At 45.1% G+C, this 17,630-nt stretch overlaps 1 protein-coding gene across 4 annotated transcripts in view; it reads left to right on the top strand.

The window, feature by feature from the left end:
• Window positions 1-17,341, top strand: part of Osbpl1a (oxysterol binding protein like 1A) — a 238,528-nt gene extending 221,187 nt beyond the window's left edge. For all 4 annotated transcript variants that reach the window (XM_004654838.3, XM_045134619.1, XM_045134620.1 and 1 more), the window contains 7 exons: window positions 3,971-4,078; window positions 4,574-4,663; window positions 5,465-5,591; window positions 8,947-9,063; window positions 9,608-9,731; window positions 11,087-11,177; window positions 16,163-17,341. In XM_004654838.3, the coding sequence (XP_004654895.2) occupies window positions 3,971-4,078; window positions 4,574-4,663; window positions 5,465-5,591; window positions 8,947-9,063; window positions 9,608-9,731; window positions 11,087-11,177; window positions 16,163-16,265 (760 nt within the window). In that variant the 3' untranslated portion in view covers window positions 16,266-17,341. The remainder of the gene's footprint in view (window positions 1-3,970; window positions 4,079-4,573; window positions 4,664-5,464; window positions 5,592-8,946; window positions 9,064-9,607; window positions 9,732-11,086; window positions 11,178-16,162) is intronic.
• Window positions 17,342-17,630: the final 289 nt, after the last annotated feature.

The following is a 17,630-nucleotide window of genomic DNA, read 5'->3' as shown; positions in this document are numbered from 1 at the left end:
GGCAAAGATTTTAAGAGGACAGCAAATGTAGAATTCCAGGTGTCCAGGATACAGTGACATTTTATTTGGCATAGTAAGAATCAGAAAAAATCTTAATCACCCACCATGGAAAAGGTGATCAATGTCTTCTACCCCCAGGATGACCCAGGCACTGCAGTGTGCACCAAAGACTTAGGAATAGCTATCGTCACTGTATTCCTGCATAAAGGTGAGCACTCTTAGAGGAGCAGAAAGCATCCTAGCAAAGGAATCAGAGTTTTTCTGAACATTTTAGTATTAAGAACTGTAATTAGGTAATTGTAATAACCAGCATAAGCTCAGGGAGAAAGTGAAGACGGTAAAGCATGCGCAGGGCCTGTGTGCTGAGAACGGAAGGAAGGTGGCGGAGAAGTGCAGAGGGATGGAGACCCCCAGACCCCAGCGTACTTGGACACCTTCTTGTAGTTGATTTCCGACCTTCCTCTAGCAGTGACATGACATTCTGTTGCTGGCAGGGAATACCAACCAGAAGCAGCACATGGGGGGAAAGGATTTATTTCAGGCTGACAGGTTCAAAGGAAGCTTCACCATGGTAGAAAACCATGGCCAACCCACTCACATGGTCTGTCAGCAGCAGACAGAACAGCAAGAGCAAGCTGGCTCTCCAGCACACAGGAGGACCTGACCCGACGGCCCACCCTCAGCAACACGCCTCCCCCTGCAGAGCGTCACCTTCCTGAGGCGGCACCAGCTGGGGATTCCGTACGAAGCATAATCACAAACCATTGGTGCTGTGAGGGACGTTTTGCATTCAGGTCACGGCAGTTCCCCAGTTGATCTTTAAGCACAATGTACCAAGTCAACACCACTGGATGACGTGTGCTTTGCATGCATTTGTGTGTGCACGTGGAGACCAGAAGTTAGTGTTGGATTACTCTTCACCTCAGTCACTTGCTTTCCCTTGATTCAGCTAGTTTAGCTGGCCTCCTTGTCACAAGGATCCTGTCTCTGTGCTGAGATACCATGTGAGGGTCACCATGCCTAGGATTTACATGGGTCCTGGGAATCTGAACTGAAGTCTCATGCTTCCATGGTGGTAGTTATTTTTTGTTTGTTTGGTTGGTTGGTTTTTCAAAGTAGGTTCTCACTCTAGCCCAGGCTGACCTGGAACTCACTGTGCAGTCTGTGGGTGGCCTCGAATTCACGGCACTCCTCCTACCTCTGCCTCCCGAGTGGTGGGATTAAAGACATGAGCCACCACACCCGGCTCCATGATGATAGTTTTAATATAAAATGTACCCCTAGAGGCTCATGTTTTTGTGATCAAGCCTCATACTCAATCCCCATCCAGTGGCAATTTGGGAGGTAGTTCTTTGGGGTATTAAAACCCAAGCCCCCCCTTGCCAGAGCTGCACACGTGCTGCTGCTTCCCAGCTTCCGTGACAAGAAGTAATGCTCCGTGCTGCCGTGAACAGACTCCCCTCTAGACTGTAGCAGGATAACCTTTTCCTTCCATATGCTGCTCGGGTCAGGTGTTCTGTCCCAGCAACAAGAAGAAACTTGCTACACATGGCACTTTATCTGCTGAGCCATTCCACAGCCCCTCTGGATGACTTCTGCTAAATACTGAGGAATTGACCCTATATTTACATGTAAAGGCAAATGAGATAATACTGCCGAAGTGTTGAAGTTTCTGAAAAGGACCAACAGAATTAATGGTATCCCAGTCACAGTTTGAAGATGCAAAGCTGTGTTAGTCTAGACATTCTAGTATTAGCAATAGGGCACACCACTTAAGTTAGTGGAGCAGGGAAGAAACTTCCAGAAACTGACTCCACAGACACCTAGTCAGCTGATTTTTGACAAGGGTGCAAAGGAAATACAGCTAAACACAGTAGTCCTTTCCACAATACTTTGGGAATAGTAGACATCCATATGCCAAAAATGAACTGTACCCTATACCAGTGTAGATCATGAACTATAAGTAAAATCAAAAGTAAAGCTGTAAAGGTGTGGGAAGAAAACCTTAGGAGTATGGATTAAGCAAAGACCTCATGTAGATATATACACAATATAAAATGCTCAGTGAGTAAGACTAGGTTTAAAAACTAGACTATTAAAAATTTTGGTTTGTGAAATACACTGTTCAATGTATGAAAAGACATGCGACTGACAGTAAAAATTAGGTGAAACTCATATTCTACAAAGGACTTGTGCCCAGAATTCTTAAAAACATATTTTGGAAATAAGTGTAAATAAGGAAGCAAAACAGATTTTCTTTTGCAAAAGCAAGGGGTATATAAAATGTAAAAAGGGTTTTGTTGGGGCTGGAGAGATGGCTTAGCCATTAAAATGCTTGCCTGCAAACCCTAAGGACTCATGTTCAACTCTCCGGGTCTCATGTAAACCAGATACACAGTGATGCAAATGCGCAAGGTTGCACATGCACACAGGGCTTGCACGTGTCTGCAGTTCAGTTCCAGTGGCTGCAGGTGTGATGTGCCAGTTCTCTCTCTCTCCCGCGTGCGCCCGCTCTCTCTCTCTCTCTCTCTCTCTCTCTCTCTCTCACTCACACACACACACACACACACAAATGCATTTTTAAAAAGGCAATGTGGGGGGTTATTGGTGCTCTTTTGGAGAACTGGAGGACCCCTTCTCTGAAAAGTGCTAAATAGACCTTTATTATTTTCCACCTGTAAATTTTTTAAATATTTTATTTATTTGTTTATGAAAAAGAGGGGGAAAAGCAGGGGAGGGGAGAGAGAGAGAGTGCGTGAGTAGGGCACACTAGGGCCTCTAGCCACTGCAAACAAATTCCAGACGCATGTGCCACCTTGTGCATCTGGGTTTATGTGCATACTAGGGAATCAAACTTTGGTCCTTAGGCTTTGCAGGCAAGTACCTTAACCACTGAGCCATCTCTCCAGCCTTCCGCCTGTAATTTAATTTTACTTTTCATGTATTTCACCAGACTCTGAAATACAATCATACATAGGTTAAGTCTTACTTATCAGAGATGCTTACAATAAGAAGTGTGTCAGATTTAGATTTTCTTGGATTTTGGAATGGTTTCATAGATATTGTCAGTTACCATCCCGAATCTGAGGGTTTAAGGTCCATATATTGCAGAATCGAATATTTATTGGGCATCCTTAGAATTCAGAAGTTCTGGAATTGAGATACTCAACCTGATAATAGCATTTTAAATTTGGGGTCTGATGGACTTTTTTTTTTTCTTGAGTTTTAATTTCCTTGTACAACAAGAATATGCAAGTGATACCTGTTTTACTAGGAGTTACTATAAGTGCAGTTTTTTGTATTTGTGTGAGTGGTGTGTGCACACATATATGTGTCTGGATGTACATGTGTGCGTGTAAAGGCCAAAGGTCAATTTCAGGAGTCTTCCTCATTTGCTCTACAACTTATTTTTTGTGTGTTTTTGATTTTGATTTATTTATTTGACAGAGAAAGATGGAGAGAGAGGGGTAGAGAGAGAGAGGGAGAGAATTGGCACACCAAAGCCTCTAGCCACTGCAAACGAACTCCAGATATGTGTGTCCCCTTGTGCCTCTGGCTTACGTGGATCCTGGGGAATCGAACCTGAGTCCTTTGGCTTTGCAGGCAATGCCTTAACTGCTAAGCCATCCCTCCAGCCCTACAACTTATTTTTTAAGACACTCTTTTGTCATCCCTGGTTTGCCTCACTGGTTCAGCCACATGAGTAAGCCAACCAGCCTTGGGGTCCTTCTTGACCCCAGCTCCCCAGAACTGCACTGGCAGGCATGTGTGTGCCAGAACACTTGTGTCCTCATGCCCAGGAGACAAGCGCTCACCAGCCTTGCTGTCTTCTCAGCCCCAGCAATGTGCCTTTGACGTCTTTTAGTCATCAAGCAGCCTGCTTTGTCGTCTGGAATATTGGCATTTGAAGAAATCACACTTTTTTAGACAAAATGACAGACATGTCTTTTGGTTTGGGTTTGTTTTTCAGACACAATGAAGCTTACACGTGGACAAACCCTACCTGTTGCGTGCACAACATCATCGTGGGCAAGCTCTGGATTGAGCAGTACGGCAACGTGGAGATCACCAACCACAGGTAAGGCGTGTGGGGCTTCTTAGCCCTACTGTCACCTGTCACCAGAGCTGTTCTAAGGGCTTCATTTTAACATTTAAGACGGGCAACTTAACTCCTAGTTGAATAGAAGCCCACCCATTTGAGAGTAGTGTCCTTGGGCCTCTCTGAATACAGAAGCCTGGATGGCCTCGAGCTTCCCAGCCCCTATGAATCTTTCTTTGCTCCACACCCCGCCCAGTTGTCATTACATTGTTTCCATTCTGCTGCTGGCCTGCAGGAGGGAGGCTGAGGGGGAAGGAGCAGAAGAGTTATTCAAGTCAAGTTCAGGGCCTGTGACCCCTTTGTGAATGCCACCTCCTTTTCTTTGCACTGGGTGCGGTGCTGCGGCCAGACGGTATGCCCTGGGTGGGCCTGGCAGGTGTGGACAGCCACTCAGCAGCTGTCACAGTTACTGTTCTGTCCTGTCCTGTCTCACTGGCATTGAGTGGTCATTGGAACTTGAACTTTTCTTCATAGGACTGGAGACAAATGTGTCTTGAATTTTAAGCCATGTGGTCTTTTTGGGAAAGAATTGCACAAAGTTGAAGGCTATATACAAGATAAAAGGTAAGTTTTCCATTTTAAATGTTGAATAATATAGATGAGCGCTAAGATTTCAGCATTAAAGTCTTTTGTCTAATACAGAAATCGTCTGTTAACAAAATATCTGTTTCTTTAAAAAATCTGATGTAGGGCTGGAGAGATGGTTCAGAGGGTAAGGAGTTTGCCTGCAAAGCCTAATAACCCAGGTCTTCCCCAGTACATATGTGTAAATCCAAATGCATAAAGTGGCACATACATCTAGAGTCCATTTGCAGCAACTAGAGGCCCTGGCATGCCCATTGTCTCTGTCTCTTTTCTCTCTTTCTCTGTAAATAAATAATTTTTTTAAAAAACATCTGATGGGGCTGGAGAGATGGCTTAGTGGTTAAGCGCTTGCCTGTGAAGCCTAAGGACCCCGGTTCAAGGCTCAGTTCCCCAGGTCCCACATTAGCCAGATGCACAAGGGGGCGCACGCATCTGGAGTTCGTTTGCAGAGGCTGGAAGCCCTGGCGCGCCCATTCTCTCTCTCTCCCTCTATCTGTCTTTCTCTCTGTGTCTGTCGCTCTCAAAGAAATAAATAAAAAATTTAAAAAAAAAAATCTGATGTGCTGGGTGCAGTGGTGCACGCCTTTAATCCCAGCACTTGAGAGGCAGAGGTAGGAGGATGGCCGTGAGTTTGTGAGACTACATAGTGAAATCCAGGTCAGCCTGGCTAGCAAGAGGCCCTACCTTGAAAATCTGATGTATAAGATATCTTTATATTAACATTTGACCGTAGCGGAGCCCAGGTCTAGTTGGCAGCTAACCAGCAGTTTCTCTCAACAGCAAGAAGAAGCTGTGTGCCCTCTATGGGAAGTGGACGGAGTGTTTGTGCAGTGTGGACCCTGCCACTTTTGATGCTTACAAGAAGAATGATAAGAAAAACACAGAAGAGAAGAAGAACAGCAAACAGGTGACCACGCTGTGAGGTGGTGACAGGGGACAAGTGGACTCTTGCATTGCACAGAGCCTGGTGGGGGTGGTGTGCTCTTGGCTCACAGTTGGCAGTGTTGCTGGCACATGTGATTCTCCTCCTTGTGCCTTCTGCATGTGCAGAGACCTGCCTTTGTGCCAGAGGCTTGCTGTGAGCTTCTGTGGGTTCAGGCGGCCTAGCAGCTGTCTGTGTGCCAGCACTTACCTCACACGGCTTTAGCAAGTTCACTGGGGCGATTTGCTTCCCCTGTTGGTGTGTTAGAGGCTAAACTGATTTAGGTAGGCAACATTTACTTCAAAACTGTCTTGTATTTTTAAGCCTGACTGTCTTGTTCACTTGTTGTCAAGCGCTGAGTCCCTGGTGAGGCCCTCACAGTTCAGGGTATTGACACGGGACTGGCCTCTTCCATGCTGGACGTCCTTTGTGGGGCATTCTTCATCCTGTTAGAATTTCCCACAGATGAAGCCACAGTTCGCGGCCCATTCACAGGAAGGCTGTGACATTCACAGACTCTGTCCCCTCCCTCCTGGCAAAGCTGCTAAGAGCTAGAGCGAGGTTGCAGCGCATTACCTGCTTCTTTGAGAATTGACTGCTGTCCAGCAGCCCCACGCCACTGGAGGAGCACAGTTCTAGTCTCCCCACTTGTGAACAGTGTGAACTCCAGGGTTGCTTGCTTCTGTGCTGCCTCTTGTCAGATGGGGTCCTCATGGAACCACCTTGGAAGGGCTGAGACCAGTCTCTGCTCTCAGAACTACAGGCAGTCCTTTCTGCTAAAATAACGACGCTTGTCATTATTGGCAACCAAGCATTGTCTCAGATCTCATTCAAGTTGCAAACTCCTAGGCCTCACCTTAGACCGCCCCAGCCTTAGTCTCTTGGGCTCTTCAGTGTTTCTTGTCTTTTTCTTAAATTTCTGAAATCAGCACATTAGATAAAGAGTTTCATTTTGACATCTTCACACGTGTGTCCTGTACTTTGCTCATATTCACACCCCATTCACCTTCTCTCCTTTCCACTCCCACTGGCCCACTTCCTCTCCCCAAATGGTCCCTCAGCTATTCTTTTTTTAATTTTTTATTTTATTTATTTATTTATTTATTTGAGAGTGATGGGGGGGGGGAGAGGGGAAGGGAGGGGCGGGCAGGCACAGAGAGAAAGAGGAATGGGCACGCCAGGGCTCCCAGCCACTGCAAACGAACTCCAGACGCATGCGCCCCTTGTGCATCTGGCTAACGTGGGTCCTGGGGAATCAAGCCTCAAACCAGGGTCCTTAGGCTTCACAGGCAAGCGCTTAACCGCTAAGCCATCTCTCCAGCCCCCCTTTGCTGTTTTTATGTCATATGAATATGTATGTGTTTTGATATTTGTGTGGTTGCATGTACATTTGTGTGTATTTAACCCTAGATTACCCATGTGAGAGAAGTGCAATGCTTTATCTTTCTGGTTTATTTTGCTTAACATGATCTCAAGTTTCACTCATTTCTTCAGTGATTCTTGGGCAAAAGTTGAAGAAACCCTCCTTTCCTGGGAAGTGGCTGTTGCATGGTAGGGGTGACTTCCTTTGTAAACCAGGCTAGCCCTGTTCCTGGGGTGAGGTTTTGCTTCGTGGCAGGAATGCACAGCTTGGCTGTAGGATGGACCTGTCTTGCTTTCCCTTCAGCTGTGAGGGCACACTTCAGCTTTTCGCCTTGTAGCCCACATTCTTTCCTGCTCTTCCCTCACTCTGTGAAGTTTTTCGCACATGAAACTGGCAGCTAAAGAAGGAAATGTCTCAGAATCCTGGGCCCTGGCACCAATTCTATGGCCTTGCTCCTGCCTGGAGAAACAACCTGGCAAAGACAAGCTGGGACCCTGGCACACTTGGGACCCAGCCCTCTCATGCACAGGGCAGACAGCAAAGGACTCTGGCCAGAGTCCAGATGATTATCTGTCTGTCCCCTAAGTCCCTGGTCAGTCTTCACAGAAAAACAGCTTCTGTCACACTCACTGCTGTCTGCTCTGTCCCTTGCTTGTGCAGCACCCTGTGTTCCTCAGCATGCTCCCAGGCTACCGAGGCACTTTTGTCATGCTGGGTGTTAAACCGTACGTTCACTGCAGGTGCCTCGACCCGCCGCTTTAGATTTGCTCACTGTGATGCTGGAGATGGTCCTTGGCCGTCCGCAGCCTTGGTTCTTTATGTGAACAGTAGTGGGGCGGCTACACATCCATGTCCAGGCAAAACTACACACGCACAGCACCCAGCAGAGGGCCCTCTTGCCTGCAGCGGTGGACCCCAACACCTTCCTAGGTCCCCTGATCCGCTACCTTGAGCAGCCCTCTGAGTTTTGTGCCGGAGTGAGTTTAATTGGGTGCTTTGGGGAGGCCCCTGAGTCCTCACCATGTCTCATGTGTTGGCTGTGTCCTCAGCCCAGTGCTGAGCATTTCAAACCTGCTCATTTAATACACAAAGGCGTTCTTTTGCCTTTTTATTTTAAAGAAAAACAGAAAATAGTAAAGAAGGGATGGCAATAATGCTTTGATAGCAAGTGACAGCCACTGATCCAACACTTATTGCTGCAGAGACCCCCCCACTCCCCCAGCCCTGACCCAGGCATCCGTGGTGGGAGAAGGTCACAGTGTAAAACATAGACTCGTCCTGTGGAGCACATGCATGCTCTACAGTCTGTCTCTTGCTTGCTTCAGTCAGGTTTGGACGAACATCTTGGAAACATCTCTTCCAGCTTCTAAGTACCCTCCAGCCTCTCTCCAGTCACAAAGCCCAAGACCGTCTCTTCACCTATGTCCTTTGGGAACCAGCCAACACTGAGCTTTGTGATTCACTCCTTACTGCTGACCCTTCCTTCCTCAGTCACTCCACCTAGGTGGAGGCTGTCAACTGCCTGCTTGGTTTGCATCTTGGAGGCCATAGCACTGTGGCTCTGGAGGGTGCAGGAAAAGTGCAAGGGTGGTCAGCCACTCATGAAGACACAAAACCCTCCGGGTAGAACAGAACCATCCTGGTGGTGGGGACAGCAGGGTAGAACTGGAAGGTGTGGAAGCCTGGGCTGTGTCCGCACACACCCTGTCTGTGACTTCCCGGAGCACTGCTTCATGGACAAGGAGATGCAGCTCTTCGAGGGCTTCCGCCTGGGCCTTTATATCCACCAGGCAGCTTGTTCCTGCCTCAAAGTCCCCTCCCAAGCCTTATGGCAAATGAAAATAAAAGATAAAAAGCCAGTGCCCACCCTCATGTTGTTTCCTTTCCCGTCAGTGTGAGCCATTTGACAGTGCCTGAGTGTCATTGTTTATATATGTTAAAACTTTTTGCTTAGATGTCCCCCTGTTTGTTTTGTAGATGAGCTCTTCCGAGGAGTCAGATGAAATGCCAATGCCAGATTCAGAAAGCGTATTCGTTATCCCTGGAAGTGTTCTCCTGTGGCGCATAGCTCCACGGCCTCCCAATTCTGCCCAGGTGAGCGTGCTCCTGCTCAGTATGACCATGCTGTTGACAGCCAGCCTTGATGGTGCCCTGTTCAAGGCAGCGAAGCTGAGACAGGCAGGTGGTCTGCTGACCCACAGGCCTGTGCTGTTCTTTGTCCCTTGTGGTGTCAGGCTGGATGGAGTGTGTGCTAGGTAGGACTGCATTGGGCCTCCTTCGGTAGTTACTTGGGTGTAAGACCAGCCCTTCTTAAAGACAAGCTGATGCAACTCAGTATAAATCCTCCAGCCAGAAATGATTTAATGAAGAGAGGAAAATGGATATGGGTCATGCTCGAGCTGACTTGAGGTTGGGAATATTTCTTCTGTGCAGTATCCACAGATGGTGCAGATTTGGAGGGAAGCACATAGCCTTTAGCCCTGTTAGGTTAGGTGAGGTGAGGTGAGGTGAGGTGTGAGAAGACTGCCCATCCCTACCCCGAGAGAGGCATCCCTGTCACATCCCACCTCCCATCAGGACGTTCCCCTTTGTGTCATGCCTTGGCAGGTGTTAATTGGATCACATTTCTGCTTTTCAGATGTACAATTTTACCAGCTTTGCAATGGTATTGAATGAAGTGGACAAGGAGATGGAGAGTGTGATTCCTAAGACGGACTGCAGGCTGCGGCCCGACATTCGAGCCATGGAGAATGGAGAAATAGGTGAGAAACATCTGTTGCTCCCATGGGGAGCAGTTCTTTGAGGCTGTTTCCTTCCTGGTCATATTTAACATCATGGGAGTACTGGAAATTTTAGCCTCTCAGGGATTTTTAAGTTTAAATTCAGTAACTTTTGTTTTAAATTTGGAAATCTATGGTCAACGTTACACAGATCCTTAGCTCAGTTTCATTAATCCAGTAGTATCCCTCATAAGTCCTATCTTAAGTGGTGCCAGAGACATATGGTATGTGGGGACACCATCCCTATGGCAAGCTTCATACTGACATCTACAAACGTCACTACTCCAGAGCTCACCCTTTATCACCTTGCGAGCCTTGTAGGGCCTTCATAAGCTTCCCCTTCGGTATGAAATATTTAAGTGTGAAGCTTTTTAACTCCATAGTTCTCGAAAGAGAGACAATTTTCCCCTCTAGGAAATACTTGGCAACATGTGGGAGCACCTGGAAGCCAGGGTCCTGAAAAATGTTCTGTCATGCACAGGGCAGCTTCTGACAAAAAAGACTCATCGCCTCTCAACTAAATGCTTTCTGTGCTGTGAAACAGAAAAGCAGGATTCTGCAAAGTTGTGTGAATTTCTTACGAATGGAATCTGAAATTCTGCAAGGTCTCGCGAAACATTTAAAATAATTCCACATTTTTCCCTACCCAATTTTTCATTAAAGCATTTGAACATAACACTTTGGGCCTGAGTAAGCAATCACTGTTTGGTAAATAACAGAGGTTGTGAAGTGCATCAATCATCTGCCAAAAGACATGATTGTCGGGCCTCTGCTTATGTATTTTCATGTAGTTTTGTGGCACTAGGGAGTGAACCTAGGATCTTGCTCATGCTAGGCAATTGCTCTACTGCTTGGCTTATACCCAGTCCTTTCTTTCATTTTGAGATAAGGTCTCACTATGTTGCCTAGGCTGGTCTCAAACTTGGGGTCTTCTTTCCTCAGCCTCCAGGTAGCTATGGTTACAAGCCTGCCTCTCCAAGTCCAGCTTAGTGTGTATTAGAAATGTTAACTTCTAGGCGGGCGTGGTGGCGCACATCTTTAATCCCAGCACTCGGGAGGCAGAGGTAGGAGGATCGCTGTGAGTTCGAGGCCACCCTGAGGCTACGTAGTTAATTTCAGATCAGCCTGGGCCACAGTGAGACCCTACCTTGAAAAACAAAACAAACAAACAAACAAAAAATGTTAACTTCCTGTATGGCTTAGCTGTTCCATGCTAGCATACTGGAACTAACCCCAGTGTATTTGGACAGTGGCTATCCACAAAGACATTGTGCTTGTTGCTGTGCCCAGCATTCTTTGCTTAGAATAAATGCTTTCCATTGATGTTCTTATTTTAGATCAAGCTAGTGAAGAAAAAAAACGACTTGAGGAAAAACAAAGAGCAGCCCGCAAAAACAGGTCCAAGTCAGAAGAGGACTGGAAGACAAGGTACGTGCTGTGTTCAGTGTGGGGCTGAGCCCTCAGGCAGGCTGCTGTGTACATCAGATGTTTTGAACCACAGAGAAAGGCCGTAAAGCCAGCCTGAGTTGTTCAAGGCTTAAGGGAAAGTTATTTCAAGTGACTCTTAAGTATTAAAGCCAAAAGAATTGTGAGGATGAAAAATTATTGAGAAATTAAGGTTAAAATGTTTTCTCAAAATCACTACAGGTAAGATCAGTTGAGCAATTTTATCTTTCTTCTTTATCCAGCAATCCCTGTTCCTTCCATGTTGAGGAGGGATTTATGAATGAGAGTACATTTAGATCCATGTGCACATATGGACATTGGCTTATTCACTTGCCATGTGTCATTCCTGTCCAAACAGTGCCTTTACTTTTCAAACACAAGGGTTAGACGCGATGGAAGGAGGATGGTGTGAAGCAGGGTCTCGGGCGTCAGAAGTCAAAAGTGGGCTGCGAAAGTTTAAGCCAGGAATCACTTAGTAGTCATGTGAGGCACATAATCATCACTCATAAACTATTGTCCCATAATCTAGTCACTGCACAAATGTTAAAGCCCAGCATGGCATAGCTTTGTTTTGTTTTTGGTTTTTCGAGGTAGGGTCTTGCTCTAGCCCAGGCTGACCTGGAATTCACTCTAGTCTCAGAGTGGCCTTGAACTCTCAGTGATCCTCCTACCTCTGCTTCCCAAGTGCCGGGATTAAAGGCATGCACCACCACACTTGTTGTGGATGTAGTTTTGCAAGCATTCTAGTAGGTATTATGTGGTAGTCCTTTCACATCTTAGAAAGAACGGATCTAGAAATGATCTTACATAGCATCTAGTCCAAGAGAACTTTTGGCCTTTTTTGTTACCCTAACAATCTTCTTGCAAATGAACTAACTCATAAGGAATCCGAAAGTATAAAGCCCAGGCCAACAGAGCTGCTATTCTTCTTCCCTTCTTGGCTTGCACACACTCCAAGTCCCTAAAACTCTTGAGTACAGAATGAAAAGTGTTTGTGTAGAAATCACTGCTTGGTCCCAGTGGAGAGAGTATGTTCCTTTCACTTAGGGGCCCTGCCCAGAGGCTTAGGACTGGACCTCCACCTTCCCTCGGCACTTCAGTCAGACCCTCTGTGCTTGCTCTGGCCCCTTTAGAAAAGACTGGAAACATTGTGTCATTCTAATGTTTTCTGCAGGAAGCCCCACTTTCATGCTGTATTTCTGCTTAACTACTTTATTTTTCTGATTGCGCACTCAGGTCTCTAATATAAACAAAACATTCCACTAAAATTTTTACTATCAGATGTCTCAATATTCAGAAGAGAGATCATGGGTCACTCTATAGAAGCCAGAACATAAAAGCTTGAGCTATTCGTGAGCTGTGGTTCAGAGCCTCGAGTGCTTGCTTGCTTGCACAGCTCTCGGAGCCTCAGCGGTTCTCACATGCATATATAGGTCTGTAAGATGATCAGGCTTGTGCTGTATTAAGAGCCTTCCTTCCCTTGTAGCTCGCTCTGGCTATGGCAGTGACACTGCATACTCAGGAACGTCTCAGGACTCACGATGTGATTTTGAATAGTTGGGCTTAGCTTGAAGGGGGTGGTGGTATGCTGTTGTAAGAGCACTTCCTTCTGGGAAGAGCTAAGATCCAGAGCTGAAAGCGGGCTCCCCTGCCCGGTCCTTCCATGCTGTCAGTAAAGAAAGTCCGGCTATAGAGCTTTCCATGCTGGGTATGCACCCTGCTCAGGAGGACGGCTGCTTGGGATCCTGACCTGTTTCTTTACAGGAATGCAGAGACATCCTTGGGAGGGCATGGGGAAGCTGAGAGCGCTGAATGAGACATGGAGTTGGGAAACAGTTTTTCCACAATACGAGCCTGGTGCACAAGTGGTATTTTCATGTTATTTTACTGTGTAGATGCCTGGACGGTAAGCTTTTCCCTCTTGCTGATAGCCCATGCTTTTTAAAATATTTGACTATAGGGCTGGAGAGATGGCTTAGCGGTTAAGCGCTTGCCTGTGAAGCCTAAGGACCCCGGTTCGAGGCTCGGTTCCCCAGGTCCCACGTTAGCCAGATGCACAAGGGGGCACACGTGTCTGGAGTTCGTTTGCAGAGGCTGGAAGCCCTGGCGCGCCCATTCTCTCTCTCTCCCTCTACCTGTCTTTCTCTCTGTGTCTGTCGCTCTCAAATAAATAAATAAAAAATAAAAAAAAATATTTGACTATAGACAGATTAACTTGGTTTTGTTTCCTGTGTGAGGGGAGCTAGGGGGTGTCATAGCAGCAGCAGACTTGCCAGACATGAATGCTCAGAATTAGAACTGGAAGTGGAAAGATCCCATAAGCCCCCCTGTACCAGGCTGTCCTCTAAAGTGTGCATCTACACAGTGCTATGAATAGTCCTTAAGAACCGGGCATCCCCAAAGACAGACTTGCAGGTGTAGACTTTAGAATCTTTTTCTAGAAGCTTTTAGTGAATAAAAACTTCTATATATATCATTCTCTGAAATCTCTCTTTACAACTTTGAATCCCCCGCCCCAACTCGATTTTGTGTGGAAGAAATCTAATAGCACAGGGCCTGAAGCTTGCTGTGCTTCTCAATTACTTGAGATTACCGTGTGTTGATTTGTTTGTGTCTCTGAGGCGCCTGCCTTTGCTGAGTAATTTTACTGCTTGGACTCCTGAAACCTAAAGGAATATAGCTGCACATTTCACATGAGACAAAAATTCTGATTTTCATTAAACAAGGCTCCTACTGTTAGGGAAGTTACAGTCAGAAGCTGTGCCCTGGCAGCCCTAACACACCAGGTTCAGCCACCTGTCCTCCCAAAGCTAACTAAGAGACAATGTGGAAAAGCAGAAAAAGGAGATTTACTCAGCAAGGCCACATTGGTAAGAGACAAAAAGATTCAGCACCCCCCCCCCCCAGTCTCTCTGCTGGTCCTGACTAAGGCTGAAGTAGGTCACAGGAGTGCATGTGCGCAGTCCTGACCAAGGTGATATCCCACCCATATGGTCAGGGCTCTAGTCCCTCCCGTAAGGGATCCGACAAGTTGCCAGCTCTGCCTGAAATCCCTCTCTGGGGGAGACAAGTTCACCTTCTGCCTGGTACCAGGCTTGGCCCTTTCTTTGTCAAGGCATGAGATTCCTGGGGAAATGCCAGTTTCTTGGTGGTGTTTTGGTAGTCTGATACTGAATGGAATGACACAAGTTGACTCTTCACAACATATTCCTTTCTTCCATGCCCACTACACTGACATGTTCTAGTGTGTCCAAAGTCTGAATGACCCTACCCTCGTCAGCTTCAGCGAACTCCTAATTAGGAAAAAAAAATCCCAAAAGCTAAACAAATGATTTAATATTCTGATTTACCAAGCCAGGAATAGTGGTTCACCATATAATCCCAGCACTTGGAAGGCCAAAGCAGGGGGTTGCTGCATGTTTGAGGATAGCTTGGACTGTAGCATGAGACCTTGTACTAATAACTAGAATTTCTCATTTACTGCATGTTGCAGTTACTTTCTCCTTGCTGGGACAAAATACCTGACCACAAGTAGCTTATGGAAGGAAAGGGTTTATTTCTGGATTACAGTTTCAAGGAGAGATTTCATCATGGTGGGGAAAACATGGCTGGCACAGACAGTTGAGCGTCATCTCCACAAGTCAGCTAAGTGTGGCAAGCAGAACGGGCTCATCCCCAGCCTCATCCTTCCTCCAGCTAGTGATTAAGTATGAAGCCATGGGGGACATGTTACACTCAAACCTCCATACTGTGTGACCCCGTTTATCATAAATAATTTTTTTCTCAAAAGTCTTCTAATGATGACAGCAGGATTGGAGATTCACCAAACATATCTGACTTGTTTTCAGAAGCTGTTTATTTAGAAAGAATGGCAGACACAGTAAACTATTTGCATAAATGTTACTCATACATGGTCATTAGAAAAAGCAGTGCAGATTTTTAACAACCTTTTAAACATGTAATGTAGCATTTTCATCATCTGTACCAAGCTGCTGCTGTATAAAATAGATCATTGTTGTTGTTTTAGGGTGTTTTGTTCCTTTTATTTTTGGAGATTGGGTCTCAGTGTATCAGCCAGATTGGCCTTAAATATAAAAGCCTCCTGCCTCAGACTCTCAAGTGCTAGAATTGCTGGCCTATGCTACCAAATCTAGCTCTTGAGTGTCAAGCTTTTTAAGACAAGAAAATGATTGAAGCAGTTCTTTTTAGAATTAGGATGGGATAAGATGTTAAAAGGTTAGATGTAGCCTAAGAATCTAAATTAAGACTCAGCAAGATTTGAACTGGGTTTATCTCAGTGGGTTATATGTGGCATAGTTGATGAGAAAAATCATGGTTTTCAAAATCAAAGCTATCACTAGCTTGGGGGCTAGCAGCTGTGTGTCTACTCTTGGCGTTCAGCTGAACTATGACTAAGTGACGGCATGAGTTTGGAAGTTGTGTCTAGACTGGGCACCATATATACTGTACTGGTGTGTGCTGTGAAAGCTCATTCCCCTCATGCTTTGCAGAATGCCTTCTAGTGGAAGATAAGGAGTTAGATCAACCTTCTGTTGCATAGGACTTCCTCACTAAACTGCTGTGGATTGAACAGTATTGCTACCTGTTTTGAAACATTTTTCTATATGGTCTCTAAACAAACAGTATTTCTTTAGGGTCTTTTTGGAGAGTGTACTGAACTGCTATGTCATAGGAAAGTGATCATTTCCCCTTAAGTCTTTAATTTTTTTTTATTATTATTTTGAGTGTGAGAGAGAGCAGGGCCTTTCAGTCACTGAGAATGAACTCCAGTCATGTGTGCCCCCTTGGGGCACATGTGCGACATTATGCGCTTTGTGACTGTGCATCTGGCTTTCATGGGACCTGGACATTTAAACATGAGTTCTTAAGCTTCACAGGCAAACGCCTTAACTGCTAAGCCCTCTCTGCAGCCCTCCTCTTAAGTCTTGTCCTTGCTCTTTCAACAGGTGGTTCCATCAAGGTCCTAATCCCTACAATGGAGCACAGGACTGGATTTACTCTGGCAGCTACTGGGACAGAAACTACTTCAATTTGCCTGACATTTATTAAAAGTGCAAACAAGTCAAATCAGGGTGTTTGCTAATCTATGAATAAGTCTTAAACATATGTTTTTAAAGCTATTCCCTTGGTTTCTACTCATCTTTTCAAAGGAAAAAAGAAAAACACCTGTTCATGAGATAACTTGAATTCCACCCAACAATATAGGTGATGCAGGTCTTGGGAAAATACACTTTCTTAACCATACATACTTGTTTGGAATATCTTATAGAAAGGTCAGAGAAACTGGGAGAGGATGCTTTTTCTGACTGCTATTGCCATGTATACTGGAGGTTTCTCCCTAAATGTAACTTTAGCTTATGGAGTAACATAGGAACCAAATTGTCATTTTGAATATTTGATGCTGGAATGCTTTAGGACTCTCCTTTACAGTGTTTACGTGCTCTGAGGTAGAGGTTGTCATTTTATAAAAACTAAATTTGGCAAGATGGCTTTGATTCCTACTAATCCTCAGTTTCACCCCATCCCCCCTTCAAATGACAACAACAAAAATCCTGAGTATTCAAGTTTCTGATTTCAAAGTTCTAAATGATTAAACTGGAAAAGGAATTTAATTTTCATAATGCTTTGAATTTACTATTACAGTTTTTGTGATCACTGTCATTAGTTTAAAGGGTTACATTGTATCTGTTTGAACTGAAAATATGTATAAGATCCAGCAATTTACAAATGCCCTAGAAATAGATTTTAATCATTATTATTACTTAATGACAAACCTTTAAGCTTTAACATCCAGTGGCAAATGCCACCACAGAAATCAAGCTGCACTCCTGTATTATAAGCATCAAACTACATAAAAGGAGGTCTTGTGCATTTCACGTTTGCAAGGTACCTATGTACTTAAAACATGTATGGAGACCTACTGTATAGTAGATTTGCCCCTTTAATTGGGGCATATTAATCTTATAGTATTTATCCTCCCAGACCACAGACTGAAATATTGCTTTCAAAGGGGCCATCGGTCACTTTCAATAAATTATTTTAATTGCTGTCTTGAAGTTAACAAATGTTACATAATGAAATAACCTACCTGATGCTAAATAAAGACTTTAGGATATTCCAACAAATGGTGTGATTTCTTTTAAAATTTCAGGCATGAAATAATTTAGGCTAGTATTATTAAGTATTATAAAATATTATCAAAGGCAAAAGCAAACTTTTAAAGCTGTCCACAGGGCCCAAGACATGAGTAGCATCTAACAGCACTCAGCACCTCTGGGTGACCCTGTATCTTAGAAGAGAAAGGCATTAGTTTTCATTTCAGTGTCAACATCAAATACAGAACTATTGCATGGGACTATCTATCTGATTGAAAAACTTGTAACAATGGGAGTGATTTTTAAGGGTGGAGGGGGG

The sequence above is a fragment of the Jaculus jaculus genome, chromosome 15, assembly GCF_020740685.1.
Source record: "Jaculus jaculus isolate mJacJac1 chromosome 15, mJacJac1.mat.Y.cur, whole genome shotgun sequence".
NCBI classification, from domain to species: Eukaryota; Metazoa; Chordata; class Mammalia; order Rodentia; family Dipodidae; genus Jaculus; species Jaculus jaculus.
Note: the sequence above shows the minus strand (reverse complement) of the source record. Positions and strands in the feature narration are given on the sequence as shown.